Here is a 22,127-nt window from a genome sequence, read left to right on the forward strand (position 1 = left end):
TTAACGTTAAGTTAGAGACGGGTGTTCTTCAGGCAACGTAGTTTGGTTCTTTTAAATATACGTGTAATTCTCTTTGTTGCATCTTTAGCTTGACAGTAAACTTCAAGTTTGGACGTCTAAGTGAAGCTCAGAGGCAACGGCACGTTTTCTGTCACATGCCCCAAACTATGGAATGACCTTTCACTGCACTTTAGGCAAGCCCCTTCGTTGTCTATTTTTAAACGTGCCTGAAAAGTAGCTTTTAACCTCTGTTACTATTTTAATGTCCTGCGATTGATTGGCTGGCAACCAGTTCAGAATGTACCCCGCCTACGACCCAAAGATAGCCGGGATAGGCTCCAGCACATCCCGCTACCATTGTGAGGATAAACAGTTTGGATAATGTTTTTAAATGATGTTCTGTCAATTGTCACTTTGTTGTGCTCCATAAAGAAGACTTGACTTGAGAATGAGGTAGTATGGTGAAACCTAAAGGCAGTTCATGACTTCAGTTTAAATCGGCAAGATTTCTCATCTTCTAGGGAAACTGAAAGGCTAACTTTCAAAGTCGAATTGCTACATTATGTTGCATTCAGCTAGTTTAATTTTGTATGTACTGAGTACATTACAGATTGCAGAGTGATGTCCGGTGTTGCAATGTCACTATTGCTCTGTTGAAATCATGTATCTGAACCAACTTATCAGTTAGAATTGTTTAAATGGTTCAACCTATTTGGTGCATTTCCCAAATATTTTGATGGAATTTGAGCAGTCAGTCCCGCCAATGTATCATTTAGAATTCAAGCTCCAGTAATGACACACAGACCAACAGTTTACAGGAAAAAAAAAATCTTTTTTTTTCTTTTTTACTGAAAAAAAAAAAACTGGTCATTTTATAATTTTATAGCATATGGTTGTATAAACATAACATAGATGCACATCAATGACAATCAGTTACATAACATTTCATTACATAACATAACACATCTATTCCTCTTTTAGCAGGTGAGAGTAAAAGTTTTTTTTTTTTTTAAGAGGTTCAAATCAAAGTCAAAGTTTGTCGTACAGTGTTAAGTAATTGCTACATTATGTTGCATTCAGCTAGTTTAATTTTGTATGTACTGAGTACATTACAGATTGCAGAGTGATGTCCGGTGTTGCAATGTCACTATTGCTCTGTTGAAATCATGTATCTGAACCAACTTATCAGTTAGAATTGTTTAAATGGTTCAACCTATTTGGTGCATTTCCCAAATATTTTGATGGAATTTGAGCAGTCAGTCCCGCCAATGTATCATTTAGAATTCAAGCTCCAGTAATGACACACAGACCAACAGTTTACAGGAAAAAAAATATTTTTTTTTCTTTTTTACTGAAAAAAAAAAACTGGTCATTTTATAATTTTATAGCATATGGTTGTATAAACATAACATAGATGCACATCAATGACAATCAGTTACATAACATTTCATTACATAACATAACACATCTATTCCTCTTTTAGCAGGTGAGAGTAAAAGTTTTTTTTTTTTTTAAGAGGTTCAAATCAAAGTCAAAGTTTGTCGTACAGTGTTAAGTCAAGTTAAAACAAAGACAATTAGAAATCAATTCGGAATTAACATTTCGTCCATTCATAACTGAGGCCGATGACATCATCAGAATGTCTTGAAACCGAGTGGCACATGCTTGCAGAAATTCGAGCGAAAAGCGAAGATGCGATGCGTGAGGTTTGATGGCCCTTCCTCCAACACGGGCGGCATTGAAATGTTTGATTGCAAGTGCGGCGACGGAGTCTGGCAGCAGCTTCCACACACGCTCTGAAGAGGGGAAGTGGAGATGGAGATCAGGGTGTAGCGGTTGCAGGTTATTGGGGGTTTGCCCCATTGTCTCTGTGAGTGCTTTAGTGGAGTTAGTGGAGGATGTCAACGGGGTGCTTCAGTGGTTATCCGCTGCACACACTCAGGTCAGCTGCAAGTCACCACATTGGGACCGGCCGACTGTCCGAAGGGTGCAAGGGGGTTGAGTGAGGGTGGTCGAGTGGCAGAGAGCGGTCACAGCCTGTAGTCACCATGGAGATTTCAATGGTTTGTCACCCATCGGTACTGAGGAGAAGATGCTTCCTCCTCCTCCTCGGAAAACGCGAGGATTGCTTTATGAGTTCTTGGCGACCATCTTCATGGTGATGGTCTTCACCTCGGAGTACTCCCTCAGGCCGCTCTCTCCCCTGCGCAACAGCAAACATTAGCCTCAGATGCTAATCTGTCTTCTGCTCTCAAAATAGAACATAGAGACTACTTCGGCACTAATTGCGGCAGATAACTTTCTGATGTGAAGGAAGATGCTCAAGTTGCTAAAAAGTGGGGGGAGGAGGGACTTATGATTGATACTGACACTGTACACCGCTTTAGCCACGCCCCAAAAATAAGGAAATGGTGAAAAACAGTTTCACGCTACATCTCCTCATCTGCACATTATCAGCAGTTTTCATCAAGCGTGTATACTGATTGGAATTGACATCACAGTGCCCATGAGCTCGGCTTGCCAGCGTCACGTGACTAAACCCGGGAAAACAGGTGAGCCAGGAGGTTACTCGTCAGCAGGTGGCAGTGCAGTGCAAAATGGCAGCCCACTGAGATGGACAAAAATGGATGGATGGATTTTTCTGCTTCATTCATATTCCGCCATGTGATCAAGACACTGTCTAGACGAGTTGGGGCACATAAAATACATTATTGCAAAGTAAGTTTTTGACTTGACTTCCGCTTTAAGGAGCGGTTGGGCGTGGGGGGGGGGGGGCGACTACATCTTGGCTTGGCTTTGTCATTATAGCAAAAAGCTCATCTCGGCAAAATGTTATTAGTTGGAGTGTGATGTATCGATTTTTTAAAATGAAAAATTGTGTGATACCTTTGAACAATCAACATACAGTAGAAGCATTTTAAACAAGAACATCGTGTAAAATAGCATTTAAAAAAATATAATTTTAGATGTTATAAATTGTATCTAACTTATGAAAAATGACTGGAACAATAAAGTGTGAAATCTACATTGGTATTTTTAATGAAAACATTAGTGTGCCATCTTTTAACGTTTTCACTTTTTCTTTTGTGACCTTTTGATATTTGATATTGTTTAATTGCACTCCAGTGGTGCCTTTTATGAGTTCATTCCTTTTCCGATTGAGCTCGTAACTGAATTTATTCTTATCTGAAATTGTAAGGCACAGGATGTTGGGTGGATGGTTTGGTTTTTCGTTGTCATGTCTTCTCATCGATGGCTCACGACTGGAAAAAAAACGTGGAATTTGGCGCACTGGTACAATATGTCGAGGTATCACTGTATGAGAATATGCGATGGGACAATATAACGTGTAGTGGGCCACAAATGGCCCCCGGGCCACACTTTGTTCATGAACAGCGGCTTTATGCAGTTGGATCGTACGAATGTCTTGTGATGAGCTAATTTGCTCAGTGACGTAAGAGCATGTTGTCACCCTTTGTGTTGCTGGTTTTATCTTTATGGCTGAGCAGTGTTTTTCATACAAATATTTACTGCAATTGTAAATTGTAAAAACTGTAAAAAAAAAAAAAAAAAATTTATTACCGCATGACCATCGGTTAGTGATAAGGTTCGTTCCTAGGCACAAATCCGGTCCTCATTTCAAAGTATTTAGTCGACTTTTATCCAATCCGATTTGAGCTTCAACACATTTTGCTTCATGGCTAACTGCGAGAGACTCTTGGCACAGGAGTTTGGTCATATCCTCTCAAAAAAGCCCTAAAGTCAATATTAGTGATGCTGTAGTTCGTTGTGTACACTAAGTGGACCGTTCCTCACAAGTCATACTCACAATTCACGTCCATTGCCAGACATTTTATATCCTCCAAATGGACACTGTGTGCTGAGAGCGTTGAAGCAGTTTATCCTAAAAAGTACACAACACATTCTTCATTATTACTCTTGCGCGTTGGACTCACGGCGTTGAATTTTTGGCCAAAGCAGAATATCATAGCAGCGTTCATGAAGATGGATGGAGGAACATGTCATCACCAGCGCCATTGCTATTTTAGCCACCCTCTGGATTTGATAACATAATTCCATTAGTTTTTTTGCAAACACAGCTGAAAGTAGTCAGTTGCATATTTGGGAGTTGCTTAACTTCAGCCATCTGGGAAAGACGACGTGGAATTATTCAATGCAGGAGAAATTCCAAAGCGAAATAAAGACTTCATTCGGGGTTAAACGTCACAATTTGGTGCCAGTTCATTGAGGACATTTGGAATTGAATATTTTGAGACAAAGCTGAAAATGTCGCATCAGTCATGGTTAAAATCAGACAATTTGTACATTGTTTAAAAAAAAGAAGAAAAAAAAAAAGAAAAAGGGAACCGTAATTGTGAGTTCACCAATCTGACCTCAGAGATGATGGATTAAAAGATGCAGAGTAAAGAACAACAACCATGAATCATATTAATTGGGGTTCTAATGGGTGCCTCAAATGAAAGATTTGGGAAAGTAACCGTGGATCCTCCAAAGTCAAACTCTCCAAAAATGGCACAATTTGGAGTTGAAGTTTCCTGGAATAATTTCCTCAACTAATCTCACCAGACTTCAAATCACGCATGTGATTTTACGCCTCACAATGGCCTATTTTCAGTTTTCTTTGTCACTCCCAAAGCTCACCGTTGATAACATGAGAAGAGTAATGATATGACTATGACTTAAAATACAAATCAATTTCATCCATGAATTAATTAATCTGAATTTGACTCACTCTGCAAACACTTCCCTGCGATCTCCATGTTTCCATCAGGCATCATCGGAGGGTGAGGAATAGCACTTCATTTTAGTTTAATTTTACACTTAGCTTCTATAAAACATTGCCTGTAGAGTTCAGGAATGATTTTCTGATAGCAAGAGTTTGAATCTAAAAAAAACAACAACAAAAAAAAAAAGACGTCCTGTCCGGTTTGATTACGTGCATTCAATTTTACTGTGGCCCAATAGGTTTCTCATCCGCGCAGTGACTGCCCAGGCAAATGTTTCAATAACTTAAAGGTTTCACCGGGCATCCACGGCAATCACAGCTTATCACGATCATTCCATTTTGTTCACCGTGGCCTGAAATGGGGCTGCGTGGCCACCGGGGACATTTTGCAAATGTAGCTTTTCCTAGTGGGCACGATTGCAGTCAATTATCACAAGTGGTGAAAAATGTTGGCTCATGATTGTTAGCTAAAAAAAAAAAAACTCCCCTGAGCCAGAGCGCTCTGTGCATAATTGTTCAAGAAAAACTGCACAATTAGGGGTGAAATCAAGAAGTAACATTTTATAGCCATTTCATTACACGACATTAAAGTTTCAATTTACATGTACAATAGTGTTGTAGTTGTGAGTTGCTATACTCTGTTGGCGTGTTTTACATCAGTGTGTCTATGCTGCGGGCTAGAAAAGGAAAAAAAAAACCCCTTTCTTGTGTAATGATAGTGAAATGGCAAATGGCCAGCATGGAGTTCGTGAGCGCCAAGTGTACAAAGGGCAGGTACCGCCTGTAGGAGCGGAGTGAACGAGTGGAGCTGGAAATGAAACTTACCAAACGGTGCCAGCCTGCATGGCTGTAGAGACGGTCATGGCTTTGTTGATGTCGCTCGTGAAAACGGCAGCGGCCAAACCGTAGTCTGTGTTGTTGGCCCGCTCGATCACTTCCTCCATCGTTTTGAACTTCATGATCTGCTGTACTGGTCCAAAAATCTGCAAAGCATTTCAAAACATACACATGGCTCAACTCAAGAGGTTTGTAATGGTGATTGACTGAATTGCGACCTCCGCCAAGGCGGTTATGTTTTCGACGCAGTTTGGTTGTCTGGTAGCGAGAATATGCAAAAACGCCTTCCACGAAACTTGTTGGAGGGGTAGGCACATGGAGCAAGGAAGAACTCATTCACCTTTTTTATTACACTCATGAAAACACTTTTTTTTCTCTTTTGAACTCTGCCATTTGTTTTACTGTTTTGCATGTATTAATTTTGTATTATTTTATCATAAAACTGTATTGCTGTAGCAACCACTGTAGATATTTATTGTCGTATGAGACCAAAATACATTCCACTGCACATTGCAATTCTTCAATATGTATCATATGTACACTGTAAAAAAATGATTTTTTTTGGATTTACTAGCACATGATTAAAATGTGGCAAACGTGTGTCATTTTCAAATGTTTTCACTCAGAACTAAACCAATGATATGTATCAGTTGAACACATTTTAGTCACGTGCAACTGAAAATCAAGTACTTTTTTTCATGTGCTTTTTTTTTTTTTTTTTTTAAACAAAAAAATATCGGGGTCCAATAATAGCGTCAGCTGAAAACGTATTTTGTGAATTTATTTATTTATGTATTTTATGGGATACCATGTTGCCACATGTTGGCATTTAAAGTGATGGTTTAAAAACCCTCTTCGAATGGGGACCAAATATAACTGTGAACTGCATTTTTTTTTCTTCAGCTTTTTTTCATTGTCTGCGAGAAATGCGTGATTCTGTTATTTTGATTTTTTTTTTTTTTAATCATATTGTCTTGCTTCCATAAATTGCTACGGGTGTCGATTTGGTATGTGTTGTTATAATTGGGAAATACACATTTTATTCAACATTATAAGCAGTCATTAAAACGACATCTTTCCACTTTAAAAATTCTAATACGAATTTTGAGCACCAACCAGCAAATTATATTAGCCGTTTCAAGTCATGAATGCCAAATATATAGATAAGTGGGAAGTATAATATTATTGGCAGTGATGTATACTCATACAGTGATCATTTATAATACAGTCATTATGTACTGTAAACAAAATTGTAGATTAGCGTTACAAGTTTATCAGGCCAAATCTTCTTGGCCCTCTTCCCTACACCGTGCAGGAAAAGGAACATTGCCATCATGAGGACCATTGTTGTCATTTTTGCTGTCTTTTTTTTGGAAAAAAAATAGTTGCTGGAGGGGTCCGAAAAAAAGTTACTAAAAATTGTAAAAATGTCACTAAATTGGCAACACAGGCAGACACAAGTCGTAGCTCATTCTCACAACACTCGCTTGGACTTAACATCCCCTCTTGTGCACATATAACAAAAGCACAACTTTCCAAATGAAAGCACCACATAATTTATGTTTGACTTTGACTTCATGGTCACTGCGGGACTTTCAATCTTTAAGTGACACAATGCTGCATGGCTCCCGCCGCCTGAGGGAAGAGGTGTAGTAGTTTTACGACGCTTCACACGTGGGGACAGACCACTATATCTATTTGTGTCCCCGGGCCCCCAAAATAGGAAATGGACAACGTTTAGACATACAAGCTGTCCGGCTGTGAGCAACTGTACCTCTTCTCTGGCGATTCGCATGTCGTCCCTCACGTTGGAGAACACGGTGGGCTCAATGAAGAAGCCCTTCACGCCGAGAGCTTTGCCTCCACACTCCAGTTTTGCGCCTTCACTGATGCCGCTCTGAATGAACTCCAGCACGCGATTCTGTTGCTCCCGACTGATCTGTTAACAAAAGAGACACGCAATAAAAGGCGAGGAAAGAAGTCGGATTTTCCCCAAAAGATACGAGCTCCAATCAAAAAAAGAAAAGCGTTTGCCGTCTCACCTGTGGACCCTGCTCCGCGGTGGGATCAAACGGGCTGCCTACCGTCCTCCTCTTGGCTCGCTCTACGCTCCTGAGCACAAATTCCTCATAGATGGGCTCCTCCACGAAGACGCGCGAGCCTGCGGTGCAACACTGGCCCGCGTTGAAGAAAACGCCCTGGTGGGCCTGTTCCACCGCCAGATCCACTGAGGAAAGAGCGAGTCAAGTCATCAGTTTCAAGAGGATTCAAATCTTGATTCACCTTCTTCGGCAACAAAGATGAAAAAACAGAAATCGTCACATCTGCCAGGCTACTATTACCTTGTGTAAATGTGACACCTGAGAGACAAGACCCTGCTGTTCCGCACAAAGGGTTAACGGACCCCCGTGATTTATGAGTCTCGCCCAAAGCACTGACTGAGTCAGGGTCTATTTTCCTGATTTACAGACCTCGGGGAAAACCTCTCACGGCTGTTGAAAGCATTTGAACGCCTCGCCTCGGACAGTTTGTTGAGCCACTTCAAATCTGTCTGAAACTCATCCTTCCAAAAGCCTCCCATGTTAGGATTCTCACACCTTCTGCATATTCTGTTCTATTGGGGGTCCGGAAAATACTCTTTGTTTGTCCCCAAAGAGTGCGGTGACCTCCACGTTTCCTGGACGCGGGATGATATCATTTTTGGAATTTGAGACCTATTATAAATTTTTAAAAAAACAAAAAAAAAACCCTGAAAATAAATTCCTCTCACAAATTGCGGCGCTTTGTATTTATACTCATTTGTCGCAGGCTACTCTCAAGAACGACATAAGATGGATTCATCAGACTCATCAAAATTGAAACAACAGATGAAAAAAGACAATGATTCCGTGAACAAAAGTCCCAAAATAATCAAGCCCAGTATTTCTGTTCGTTTGCTGTTCACTTGCATAGATGGGACTTAACTATTTGTGTCTCAAAAGGCAACAAAGAGAAAATTCCTCGATCTGAATTTTATCTGAAAATTCATTGTTATTGTCACCGTTCATGCCAGATAACATTTAGCGTTTTGATGGCGGTGCGGACACCCGCAACGGCTCCTCTTGTTTTATGTTGAGAGGGAATTTGACAATAAAGTTGTATCCAATCCAATCCAATCTCGCCTTCACGTTTGCCCGGCAATGCAGAAATGAGGAAAACATCACTCGTAAACTTACTGTCGGCATCTGCAAATATGATGTTTGGATTCTTGCCTCCCAGCTCCAGCGTCACTCTCTTCAAGTTAGTCTTCCCAGCTGCTTCCTGGATCAGTTTTCCAACCTAAAGGGAAACAAAATATATACGATAGTGTCGCAGGCCCAATGCCTCCTCACTAAATCAAGTGGTGGCGTCGAATTCCTTCAGTTGCGCAGTCTTGCACAAGCACAATGAGTTTTGGAGGTACTGACGGAAAAGCAATATGAATGAGGACTGGGGGGGGGAAGCGAGAACAACGTGTGGGTGGCTGCTTGTCAACTTGCCACAAGAGAAGTGGCGTGCTCATACACACTGTTGGGGTAACGTTTAGGCAATAACACAAGTAATCTAACGAGTTACTCATTATGTTTTTGAAACAGTATTTGTTACTGAGTTGCGTGACTCGTGTCAACTTTGGGAGCCACAAAACAAAATGTACAATAGAAGTTGTGAATTGAAACAATCGCCATTCCATTTCTTACTTAACTATTGCGTTGACATAGCAAAGATGTGTGCCTAGTCCATCGAGCGGGGGTGTCAAACTCATTTTTGTCACCGGCCACATTGTAGATACGCTTTCCATCGGATGGCCATTATGACTGTGAAACCACATAAATGTTTGATCATCTCCTTATATTTTTACATCTACATTGCACAACAAATTGATGCATAGCTACTTTTGAAATCAGATTTGTTCAACTATTGTTTAAGTGAGTGTAATAAGGGGGATTGGAGACAAGAACATGCTTGCAATATCGAGGTTTTATGATTCATTACATATGAGGATTTGAAATTTGATTCAAGATTTTAGCAAGAATCACGAAAGTTGATGATATGATATGATGGCCCCCGAGAGTTTAGTTTTACACCTGTGCCATTGAGTCTCTCCAACAAATGCTTTATTTATATTAATGCTATCGTCAATGTGTTCCAATGCCCACTCGCTAGCTTAAGCGCTATCCCGCGGACCGGCAGCAGGACCTTACAATTCACCATCTTGCTCCGTGTGCCGCGCGTGGATCCCCCACAACAGAGGCATTTTAGATAAAGTTAACAGTTTATTCGGTTCACGAGCTCGAGGGCTAGCGAGCTAGCGAGCTGACCAGTGACGGGCTCGACCAATAAGCCACTTTGTCACTTGATATTGTGTCAGTGTGTGGGTCCACATATCAGAGACGCTACAGGGAAAGAGCATTATTGTCTTTGTAAAGGCAGATTTATTGCCCTTCGATCGGGCCAGTGAAGCGAAAGCAAACAATTATTTTATCCAAGAAAACCACCTCTGTAAACAAAAGACATTCTCTCAGTATGGCTCCTGAACTGTCAGGTGTGCGTTGTTGGCGCCGCACCGCAAGTTTAATCAGACAGCATAACATTTTCCTTGGACTCATGTGTCTTTGATCAGCGTAGTGGCTGACTAAGGGCGGGCTAGCGTGTCCTCAATGAGAAGTAAACATAACGTGCTGCGCTGCCAGACTCTCCCACGAGGAGTCACAGCCTCACGTGAGTCGCCGCGGGGGAATCCAGCCCGAATCCACCTGCAGCCACACACTTTGCACAGCACCAAGCTGCACTCAGCGAGGAGATGCTCCTCTCTTCTGTGTTATCCCGCTACTACTTTTGCAGTGACTCACTGTCTGGGCATGGACAGCTTCTGACAGCACTGGCTCTTTTCCACACTAATTGATTCCAGATCACGCGAAACAACAGGAAAACTTGTCAGGGGGGGAAAAAAACATGCTGGCCACTCTCATGGGAAATGTTCAATCATGACGGGGATGATTAAAAACAAAAGATATGTTTGTCTTACTACATGTAGGTGCCTTGATGCAAGATTGCGTGAGAGGGAAAACAAGTTGGGCAACATCTTTTAATTCACGTCTATTTCTGTAGAACTGTTGGACATGGATTTGGCCCTTATTTTCCACATCCATCCGTTTTCTATCGTGCTTCCCCAGCTGAGCAGGAGCCTAACTTTGGGCGAGAGGCGGGGTACAAACTAAGACTAACCAATATTTTTTGAAAAGTGATCATATATTTGTGTTGAATAATGAAATCTTGATGATATTCTTGCTGTATTTGACATGTATTTTATGTATACATATACTCATGTGAGCGCACGTGCGCGTGTGTGTGTGTGTGTGTGTGTGTGTGTACACATATATATATATGTGTACAGTATATATAAAAATCCGATATATGTTTTCCGATCCGCTTTATCCTCACAAGGGTCGCAGGGGTGGGGGTGGGGTGGGTGCTGGAGCCTAGGCGGGGGACACCCTGAACCCAGGGCCAGCCAATCGCAGGGCACGCAGAGACGAAAAACCATCCACACTCACACTCACACCCAGGGACAATTTAGAGTGTTCAATGGGCCTGCTATGCATGTTTTTGGAACGTAGGAGGAAACCGGAGTACCCGGAGAAAACCCACGCAGGCTTGGGGAACATATATATATATAATGCATTATTTGAATGTTGTTCCCATGCTTGTGTGCACTCCTGTCCCATATTGCAAAAACATGCACGTTAGTCTACATACGCCCTGTCACTGACTTGCGATCAGTCCAGACTACCCTGCCTCTCTCTCATAGTCAGCTGAGATCGGCTCCAGCTCACTCACAACCATACTGAGAACAAACATTCTCGAAGATGGATGAAGGAATGGAAAATTTAGACCAGATCCTGGCGATGCATGGCTTGCTTCACCCCGTAGAGGGTGCCCGAAAGCGTTACCCTTCCTTAGCTTCTCACAATGGAAAATATACTGAAGTGTACTCTTCTTGGTGTAAACAGGTCATATGGAAGCCTTCAGGTATTCAGGTATGTCTCTGCTTTTGTAACTGCGGCTTTTGGCTTCTTGTGATCTTGATGTGTGTGTGTGTGTAGGGGGGCTTATCATAGAGCAGCTAACAACGCATACCCCTAGAGTCAAAACAGACCGTATAGACTCCGTAATCCAAAGTGGTCACGGCTCATTTGACAAAAAGGGGTTTGCGAAATACAGGCTGGCAACATTAAACCATTCACTCTACTTTGGCTTTACTATAAAAGCTTTTATCATCTGGGTTTGTACGCAGTTGAAGAGATCAGATATGAATTCATGGTCTGCCGGAGAAGAATCTGCTGAGTTGCCAGAGAATGCCGTTGGATCCTTTCGCTAACATGCTTTGTTCTTGAGAATTTAGCTTGCCGGGAACCGTTTCCCTGTCATATAGGCAACAACAGTGCGTGGATATCCTGTGGAGGGTTAACAGAGGAGGACCAGTGTTTTTCGACAGATGTGTTTGTATACTCCTGACAGAACGAATGTGCGCACATGTGCAAGATAAAATCAGAGATGGCTGCCAAAAGGAATAATGACAGGGCTCGCCGTTTATATAAGACTCCATTTGTTTGTCATTTAGGCTCCGATGCCGGCACAATGTCCTCTAATTAGCCGTCACGCTCCCCTGCGTTGCGCATGTTGGTCACTGTGTCACCATTGGCTGGTCTTCCACATCCAAACGTACCTCTGTCGAGCCTGTGAACGCCACTTTGTCGATGCCCATGTGCGAAGCGATCGCCGCTCCCGCTGTTGGCCCGAATCCCGGCAAAATATTGACGACTCCCGGTGGAAAGCCGGCCTGTCAAAACAATATGAGAGGAAACAAGCGTTAGCGGGGATGACAGCAGAGCCAAGTAAAACCACAGGCAGTGCGGGAGAATCCGGACCCAACCCAACCTCCCTACCAGCAGAAAACGTCAAACGAGAGGAAGGACATAGACAGATAGTCTCCAGATTTGCAGGATGAGATAGACCAGGATAATATTGTTCTAATTTCATCACCATACTTGTGATCTGAAGGCGCTAATCCTGTTGTCAGGCACATCAAGGATGACATTTGCAGTCCTTCTTCCTTTTCTCATTTTGCTTGATTCTCTTCCAAGCTTTTCTACTTCGTCTTTCGCTACCTTCATTGAATCATCCCGCAGATTTATTCATCCCAAAGGTTGGGCTGGGAAGTCATAAGAATTTTGCGATTCTGATTCCATTATGGATATTGGTCCTCAATCCGATTCTCAATTCTGGTTAAGGGAATAAAATGATCCAAATGATATATTGATGATATTGATGACATCACCATTACGTTTGTCATTGCATGTCACATGAATTTACGGGGAAAAGACATATTAAAAGGATCGATTTCGAGTTTTATGAAGCAATATCGAGCAATGGCGGCCTGGTGGTCAAGTGGTTAGCGCTCCGGACTGCCTGTGTGGAGTTTGCATGTTCTCCCCGTGCCTGCGTGGGTTTTCTCCGGGTACTCCGGTTTCCTCCCACATTCCAAAAACATGCATGGCAAGTTGATTGAATACTCTAACTTGTACCCTGCCTATTGCCGAAGACGGCTGGGATAGGCTCCAGCACCCTCCACGACCTTTGTGAGGATAAAGCGGATCAGAAAATGGATGGATGGATGGATATCGGGCAATGAAAAGGAAAAATTGTTCATTTCGATTAATCTTTTTTTTTTCTTAATCCTCCCCTATGAATAACAGGTCATATTTCATGGTATAACCCACACTTGCGAAAACGGCATTAAGACTGTGACCCTTTGAGTTTGCCAGACTGCCGGATGCATTTTTTGGTAAAGCGGGAGACAAATTGGTTTTGTAGACATTGGAATACATTCTGCTGCAGCCATCAATAGTCTTAAAAAGAAGAAACATTCATGCCATACCACAAGATGCAAACCACTCATCAACAAAAAGAAGTACAGCTATGAATCACAAAAGTTTTGGAACAAAGTTTTGGGGACAAATGAGACCAAGATTAACCTCTGCCAAAATGAACGGAAAGGCCAAAGTGTGGAGAAAGAAAGGGTCCGAATTGACCTGAATCGCACGCTTTTACCTCCTTGACGAGAGCTGCCATGTAGAGGCAAGTGAGTGGTGTCTGCTCAGCAGGTTTGAGGATGACAGTGTTTCCACATGCCAGCGCCGGCCCCAGCTTCCATGCCGTCATCAACAGAGGGAAGTTCCACTGTGCATGACACACACGCGTGCAAGAAAAAGACATCACGCATTCAAATGAGAGGCTGGGTGGTCACAAGTCAAGCACAATAAGTCATTGCTCTTTTCGTCTAAACATCGTCTTGAAAAAATGTTCTCTTCCTGCTGCGTCACGGCCAAGTGGTGGACTTGCAAGCCATGAAACGGTGAGCCAGACACCTTACCTACTCGAATAAATGCCGACTGTGTGAGACTTAGAGAGAACTCAGCACTTTCTCGGTTATACGGTAGTGCCTTAACATCTGAGTTTCATTTGTTGGGTAACCACACTTGCAACTAACGATATTCTTATGTGAAATCATTTTTCCCCACTGAAATGAATGGAAATTCCATTAATTCGTTCCAGCATCCGACCAAAGAAACTAATTTATTTCGTGTTTGTGCATTTTCAAACACAAACAGCACTCTATAATATGTATAAAAAAACTGAGTTATAACTAGTTTTGTGTAGTGACTTATATCTTGATGATCCAACTCCCATCTGTGCTCACATCTCCAACATATATTGAAATGCAATCATTTTAATAGGTAATCGATTGGTTGCATAAATACTAGGAAATAAAGCTACAATTTTAGTAAGGAAGCTTTTGTATGGGTGTATTATTTATTTATTTATTTGTAGCAATTTTCATGATAAACGCATTAAAATGTTACTAATTTAGTTGGTGTGTCTGTCATGTCACATGACACCATTTTTTTTTTCTTTGATGATATGTTCAGGACGGCCCAGTGATCCAGTGGTTAGCACGTCGACCTCACAGAGGTACCGGGTTCAATTCCAGCTCCGGCCTCCCGGTGTGGAGTTTGCATGTTCTCCCCGGGCCTGCGTGGGTTTTCTCCGGGTACTCTGGTTTCCTCCCACATTCTAAAAACATGCATGGCAGGCTGATTGAACACTCTAAATTGTCCCTCGGTGTGAGTGTGGATGGTTGTTCATCTCTGTGTGACCTGCAATAGCCTGGCAACGGGTTCAGGGTGTCCCCCGCCTACCGCCCGAAGACAGCTGGGATAGGCTCCAGCACCCCCGCGACCCTTGTGAGGATCAAGCGGATTGGAAAATGGATGGATGGATCGATGGATGATTTGTTCAATATTTGCCAAAACTGCTTTTAATTGTAAACTGAGCTGAATGAACTCAAGTTTGCGCTTGCAAGTCAAAGCAAATAATCGTCCTAATGTCGGCTCTTAACTCGAAAAACTCCCAAGTCGCGTTCCTCGTCCATTTGTATGATGATGCCTGTCACTTGCGGAGACTGTTATACTCACTGGGATAATTTGTCCGCAAACTCCAATGGGCTCATATCTGGTAAAGGTCAGATACTCTCCATCTGTGGAGGAACACGTGCACACACAAGGAGAAAACAAAGTTTATTCAACTCTGGCTTTGGTTTCAGTGAGTGGAACACGTGGTCAGTCCGCGTTGCCCCTTCATGCTCATTCGTAAGCGAATCCACCCGCAACACTCCCGCTTCCTCTTACCCCTGTGAGAGATTACGTGGTGAACAACACAAGGCATGTGTGTAAGTGTTTTAAGGTCATGGACATGGTGTCATGCTGGAAGGACTCTCTCATTCCTCTTGCATTACTTGAGGGTGTGCCACTCGCGGCATACAATTGATTTTGGGAAATGTGTGTATAAATGTTCTAAAACAGCCCTCAGCTGACACCTTGCCTCAATATACAGTTGGACAGGAATGATCAATGGTGAGCATGGTTTAAATCATGGGAAAATAAAACCCAAAACACGCCGTTGTTATTTGGGGAATAAGCAATTGGACGGGTGCTGGTTGCTTGACTTCATTTTGGGAGATTAGACAGTAAACTGGATGGACAAATGTGCTGAACGTGAGGTCGACGCCCATTCGCTTCACACTGTCTGTGTTGATCAACACAATATTAGTGGAAGCCTGAATACGTGTTGTTGATGCTTGTGTCCGGCTCCTCGTACAGACAGATGTCCAAGTAACGCGCACTTGGATGATTCAGGCAGCAGGAATACCCTTGTTTGTTTTCGCTGGAAGTCTACGAGAGGAATAAAGATTAAACTAAAGCCCTGGGAAAGCGCTCACTGTGGTTGGTTTGGCAGCTGAGTACAAGAGAAGCTTTGAGAGGGACAATACAGCGGTATCGGAAGGTTTCCCATGTCCTTTCTTATTCTCTGCCTCCCCCCCAATCCCCTTTTGTGCCGCCAACTTTCCCCTCTTTCACCCCCAGACTCATCCCATTCACCGACATGTGAGGAGCAACACTTGCGGCAGCCTCCTCAAGACAATAAATGTTTGCCTTTACGTTGCTTTCTACTCTGATAGCTCACTTTAGGGCTGAATGATTTGGGAAAATATTGTAATTGTGATTCCCCCCCTCAAATATTGCAATCAAATACGCAATTGTTTTCAAGATACTTTGAAGGGAAGAACTTGTCTTTGTATCTTTTGGGACGCCAATCCTGCAACATTTCTGACACACCTTGTATGTCATCACTTCATCCATAAGCAGAAAAAGGTACCATTTTAGGTGCATGTTGATGTTGCAAGTACTGTATAAACACAAAATGTGAGCAAGTTCCAGATTAAACTATGAACTGTGTTGTGCGCGCAATAAATCTGTATCAGGCATGCCAGATCATTAATCAAAATTTGTCCCAGTGGGATAAAATCAACTGCAGTTTCTTTTTCCTTCCTACTTTTATTGTATTCCAATGCCAAAACACCCCTACAACGGCACTTACACGCTGTTCTCATAATAAGCCACCACAGTCTAGGGACTCTCGGTATGACACAGTAACTCACGAGTTTAATGGTGGTATTGTTGTGAATTGTGCAGTGAAATCATTTAACAGTTGTCATTGGTCCATTTTGTCCTTACCCATGGGAATCGAAGTGCCGTGGATCTTGTCTGCATATCCAGCAAAGTATCTCAATGTCTTTATGGTCCCTTGAAGGTCCACAAACAGAGTGGGCAGAAACGGCTTCCCACTGTTGAGTGACTCAATAGTCTGAGGAGAGATGGAGGGAGGAAGGGGCCGGTTGAGAAATATGTTGTCTAACCACGTGTTCCTCACACAGAACTCCATACTGCTTCGGTTTTTGAGCTCAGCCCTGGCTGAAATGTGAACCAAAGATAATACTACATTTCAAACACAGCCGCGAAGTTACAGTGAAACGTTTCCCTCCTGGGAGAAGACATTCGATTTGTTTGTGCTTGACACAGAAGTAAGTCAAAAATGCTTTTTCGAAAACATGAAAGAGTATTAAATGGCGTAGAAAAACATCATAAAGATAAACAGACAGGGGGCCAAGAATAATGGATCAACTCTAGTTTCATTGCAGTTTGAAGACCGCAAATTACTTTGATTAAGTGGATAAATTAAATGTTCCCTTACAGCCAGATAGATGCTATCTCTCTCCACTAGATCAGCGAGCTTGGAGAGCAGTCGTCCCCGCTCAGATGCGTCCATCCGTCGCCACACAGAACCCAATGAAAAGGCGAGTCGAGCCGCCTGCACTGCTTTATCAACATCGGCCTGGGATTATGAGGGAGGAAACAAATTCATGATTTCACTTTTAAATTTTAGAAACTCCCCTGCCGATATGACATGTTCCGAAAAAAATGGAAAATAAGTAAATAACCTTATCTGCTTCTTGGACGTCACAGATCTGCTCCCCAGTCGCCGGGTTGAAAGCTGGAAAGACCTTCCCACTGACAGAGTCCTGCCACTCATTATTGATAAAAATCTGGAAGGTTAAAAAAAAAAAAAAAGATTTAAAGAATAGAACACAATAGGATGTGTGTCAAACATGCTTCAGATTTGAATTTGCGAGTTTATGAATACTCAACAATGCAGAATAACAGTAGTCCCACAATAAATCCAATAATTCCAATCTAATCCAATCCAAATGTATTTATAAAGCGCTTTTTAATACAACAGGATTGACCAAAATTCATATAAAAGACACAGGCTATAAAAAACATTAAAACATCACCCTGAATAGCATAGTAAGAAAGAAAGAAAACACAAGAGTCGCAACTCTCTTGTGAACACCATGAAGAAGTGGGTCTTAAGAATTGATTGAAAAATTGCCATAGTGAGGGCAAGTCTCATGGTGGGGGAGGGTGTAGGGGTGTTGTCTCCAGACCTCGGTGAACAGAACAGTGCATCGGTTTTAAAATATCACGGAGTTATGAGCTTTCTAGCCAGAGAAAAGAGGATAGCATGTGTAATGTGCTTTTTCCTTTGTGTGTCAGTCAGCACTGTTCTGGACCAACCTCAACCGCAAGATGCATCCAGGCTAACATCAAAATACCAACCACACGGAAATTGATTTCTCGTCTGTGTCACAGCCTCTGTTCATTTGACGGGCTATAATTTGCTATGTTGCCACATAGTGTAACTGCAAATAATATTTTGAATCGCTGCACAGATTTGGCCACTAGTGAAATATTGTGGCGACTGTGCAGTGAAGGCTCGCACAATTCTGTTGATCTCTCCCCCAACTGATTGGTGCCTGTTGAATGGAGAAGCAAAGGAGACTTGGCCAGGCTCAGCGAGGCCGGGGGCAGAGTGGCACCAGGCCATTCTGAAACCTGTAATGGAAAAGTGCCTTTGCTGTTGAAAATTTGAGAAATTTAGAGACATCGCAACTTTGATATCAGCTCGGCAGTTGAGCAAGTGCTGAGAACAAGCACCAGGGTCATTTCTCTCAGGCGGGAGGTAAATTAGAATCATCTGCATAAAAATGAAATGAGATGCTATGCTTTTTAACAGCAGGGGGAAGCAGGTCCAAAGGAAAAAAATATGGCCCCAGAATGGAACCTTGGGGCACGCCACGTAAAAGAGAAGCAGATGATGACTGCAATCCAGCAAACACAAAAACTTCTTACGGACATGTAAGACTCTAACCACTAATCTTAGGTGTCATCATATTGTGTGAGTATTATGGATTACAAGTGAAGTATTGATGGCAGCATGTTGGCTGCGGCATGTAGCATTATTTTGCACATCCAGACTCTTGCGTAAAGGATGTGGGAGAATCTCTGGAAATGTCTGAGGATTCCTACATGTCCACCATGGCTCTCTTGGGAGTACTCCACCATCCAGACAAAGGGAATGGGGGAGTGGAGAATGGGGGATGAAAGGGGAGGGGGGGTCAGATAAATCCCTATCAGACACCAGAAACCCATCCACCATCCCCCCCTCAAGCACACGTTTCACAACATCACTGTTCGTTTACGAGATCATAAAACACGTGCCACACTTGGTTTCTGTGATGCGTTAAAGCAAGCCTTGCGTTAAACAACCGCCTTGGATTTTGTACATGCTATATGATATGCAACCTTTATGGGCATCACCAAAAACAAATCCCAAGAAGCGATCCCTGCTCCACGCTAAAGACCTTGATGTAAAGATGAGGACATGAAAACTGCGATATGAAAAAAAAAACCCTCTTGTTGGACATATTTAGACCCATTAGGAAGACTGTTTTTAATAGCTGTCAGTCTCTGATGGAGTGCAAGGAGAACATCTGCTGGCACCAGTCGTTCTGTGTATACACTCTTCCTTGCTTTCTCCTTTGGAAAAACTGAGGTGGACTGACTCAGAGCAAACCCGATAGCACCACTCAAGTTTCTGACTTGACATGTTTGCCCCCGGAAACACTACAATAAAGTGTAGTAGAACCTCTCTAGGCCAGTATTTGGAATTTGACAGAAATATTCGCAAAAACACACCACCATCAATGCTCAAAGTTTGACCCAGTCATGCATGATGCCACGCGAGACCTCAGCATACTTTGCCAGGTCTCGGTGCTACGAGCATCCCGATTACGAACTCCAAGGGCATGATCAGCATCAACAAAGGATGCACAGATATGCGCTTGAGAGAAGAAGAATAACTGATGGGCCTTTTCAAATGCAGATTTTTACTCTTCTTTGTTTTGCCCCGGTTGCAACCTTTAACCCACCTTTACCATCGATTACTCCGGACCAAACTTTACCAAAGGAAAAAAGTTTGTGTGTTACAAATAATTATTTAGTTTGCGCACTATGCCAAGATGCTCGAGAGTTACGTCAGCACTATTTGATGTCGTCTGATGATATTGATTAGGAAAGATTGAGTTGAATTCATTTTTAAGCTGTGCTGTCTTTTCCTGTGTTTGAGGGGAAACACCTTTTTATTTTGCCCTGGTCCGATGACGTTTTCCGCAGAAGATGAGGAAGGATGGTATTAAAGGTTAGGGGAGCGACTTCCTGAACAGGCCCTATGATGGCGTTGCTGTCCTACAGCAGCAATGTCACTCAGAAGGCAAGTCAGAATGCTAATGTCGCAATAGCAGTCAATATTTGAATGAGAAAAAACTTCTAGGCCATACATTAAATGAAAAACAGTAAGTCCCGTGGATTTCCACATGTGGGGGTGGGGCCGGCATGTATCCCCCCACGATAAACGGGAGTTTACTGTAACATGCTAGGGAGTCTTAACAGTTCTAAGTCATGCCTTCCTCTTCTTTCTGTAAGTGTCATGCAGACCATGAAGGTGTTCAGTATCAGTGCGTACCATTACCGGACCGTTCTACTTCGGGCGCCTTTGTGCCGGTGACCCTGGCACACAGGCCAGTGAGGCTTGTCTCAACCAGTCAAGTATTCTCAGGCGCCTTCCATCAGAGGCCACCTTTAATCTGCCGCTCATTAAGAGCACTTCATAAAATTGTCAGGAACGATAAGTAGCAGCGGGGCCAGCTACAAAAACACAAAGTCCCGTAGAGCACTGAATTAGTTTTTGAATTTATAGGCTCCACTGAAGTGGGGAGTCCTAAATCAGCCGAGCCCCCCTGACAGCCTGAACAGTCCCGGCAAGAATGCAGACGGTGGGTAGCTTTGTGCGTGGCGTAACCCCTCTCACGAGGCGCTGCTAAAAAGGAGAAGCGCGAGAGGAGCGGAGCGGGCCGCCATCTAAATCACGCTAAGAAAAGGACACGTTTGGCTCGGCCCTTCTTCGGCCTCGGACTGGCGTTAAGACTTTTGTCTGGTTCCATTGAAGGGCTTGATTGAGATGACAGGGCCGACGAGTAAATCAACTCTCGAGGTTGACGAAAATTACTTTTAGGATCATTTGGAAGAAGGGCAAAGAGCGCAAGAGTGAGAAAACAAGAGCAAGGGCGCACATTTTCAAATGACAAATTGTGTTTTCTTTCCCATCCCTTGCCGAGTTGCCACCACGCATTCACATGATGCCTTCATCTTCGGGGAAAAACAAATTCTCACACTCAGTTTCCCTTCACATACAACCACTAAAACCTTTGAAAATCTTACATACGACCAGTTGTCGTAACTTAGTAGGGATGTTTCTTGAAATCAGATGTTTAGTAAACCAGATCTTGTGATTAGATGAGTGATCCTAAAATACTTTGGCTGACATCTTAAGCCACAACTTTTTTTTTTATCCCGCAAGAAAATAACATATGTTGCTTACAAATGTATTCAAACTATTTCACCATTGCAAATTGCCTTTCACTGATGGACAAATTAATCACTGCGTTTTTTTTTCATTAAATTTCTGGTTTAATCATAACAATGGGATGCACTAGTTTGTGTAGTTATGTAAGAACGCATCCTCGCACGACACTTGACCTCCTTCTCGTAAGCAAGTGAAGTTAGAATTTTTTTCTCATGTTTTTCATGTCATTGTTTTATATTTATGGCCTCTTAAGTGCTTTTGATGCATCTATTTACTGTAATATATTGGCCTTAATTGCATGCGTGAGCATAAGCTAGGGAGAGAGGTCAAAGGTGTCTTCCAAACTACTACAAACTTGAGTTACAACATGTCGTGAGAATGAAACTACATCATATGTCAAGGACCCCCCCCCCCCTGTATTATTATATTATAATACACTCGGTATCGTGTAGACACTTGTAGACACTTTACTAAGTTAATACAACTGAGGCAAACAGTCACACTCACAGGCAATTTGTAGCAAATTATGCATTTGATATACATGCAAAAAGATATGCGACTGTCTGCCGGTTGAGTAGAAGCACATGTGGCTAAATCCAAACTGTGCCAGGGATTCACTTTCTGGACCTGCGTGTCCCATCTCTGTGTATATAAGAAAACCAACTGAACCTCACATGAGCAGCACGTGGGGACAGAGGCAAAGGAAAAAGACGGGCACAACAACAGCCATACCAACAACACTAATAGTCCCATTTTGGTGCATCTCTGCAAGTGTTTAATTTTCTTACATTTTTATAACCGG

The 22,127-nt window shown here is 42.6% G+C and overlaps 1 protein-coding gene across 1 annotated transcript in view; it reads right to left on the minus strand.

Annotated features, from left to right (window-relative positions):
* Nucleotides 1-1,345: 1,345 nt before the first annotated feature.
* Nucleotides 1,346-22,127, minus strand: part of aldh1a2 (aldehyde dehydrogenase 1 family, member A2) — a 31,156-nt gene continuing 10,374 nt past the window's right edge. Inside the window, exons 2-13 of the mRNA XM_019886897.1 lie at nucleotides 17,502-17,606; nucleotides 17,255-17,395; nucleotides 16,738-16,867; nucleotides 15,139-15,200; nucleotides 13,715-13,843; nucleotides 12,330-12,443; nucleotides 8,800-8,902; nucleotides 7,627-7,811; nucleotides 7,359-7,523; nucleotides 5,573-5,730; nucleotides 3,830-3,904; nucleotides 1,346-2,203 (exon numbers count right to left, since the gene is read on the minus strand). Of these exons, the coding sequence (XP_019742456.1) occupies nucleotides 2,131-2,203; nucleotides 3,830-3,904; nucleotides 5,573-5,730; nucleotides 7,359-7,523; nucleotides 7,627-7,811; nucleotides 8,800-8,902; nucleotides 12,330-12,443; nucleotides 13,715-13,843; nucleotides 15,139-15,200; nucleotides 16,738-16,867; nucleotides 17,255-17,395; nucleotides 17,502-17,606 (1,440 nt within the window). The 3' untranslated portion in view covers nucleotides 1,346-2,130. The remainder of the gene's footprint in view (nucleotides 2,204-3,829; nucleotides 3,905-5,572; nucleotides 5,731-7,358; nucleotides 7,524-7,626; nucleotides 7,812-8,799; nucleotides 8,903-12,329; nucleotides 12,444-13,714; nucleotides 13,844-15,138; nucleotides 15,201-16,737; nucleotides 16,868-17,254; nucleotides 17,396-17,501; nucleotides 17,607-22,127) is intronic.

This window comes from Hippocampus comes, unplaced genomic scaffold (genome assembly GCF_001891065.2).
Source record: "Hippocampus comes isolate QL1 unplaced genomic scaffold, H_comes_QL1_v1.1 scaffold261, whole genome shotgun sequence".
Classification (NCBI taxonomy): Eukaryota; Metazoa; Chordata; class Actinopteri; order Syngnathiformes; family Syngnathidae; genus Hippocampus; species Hippocampus comes.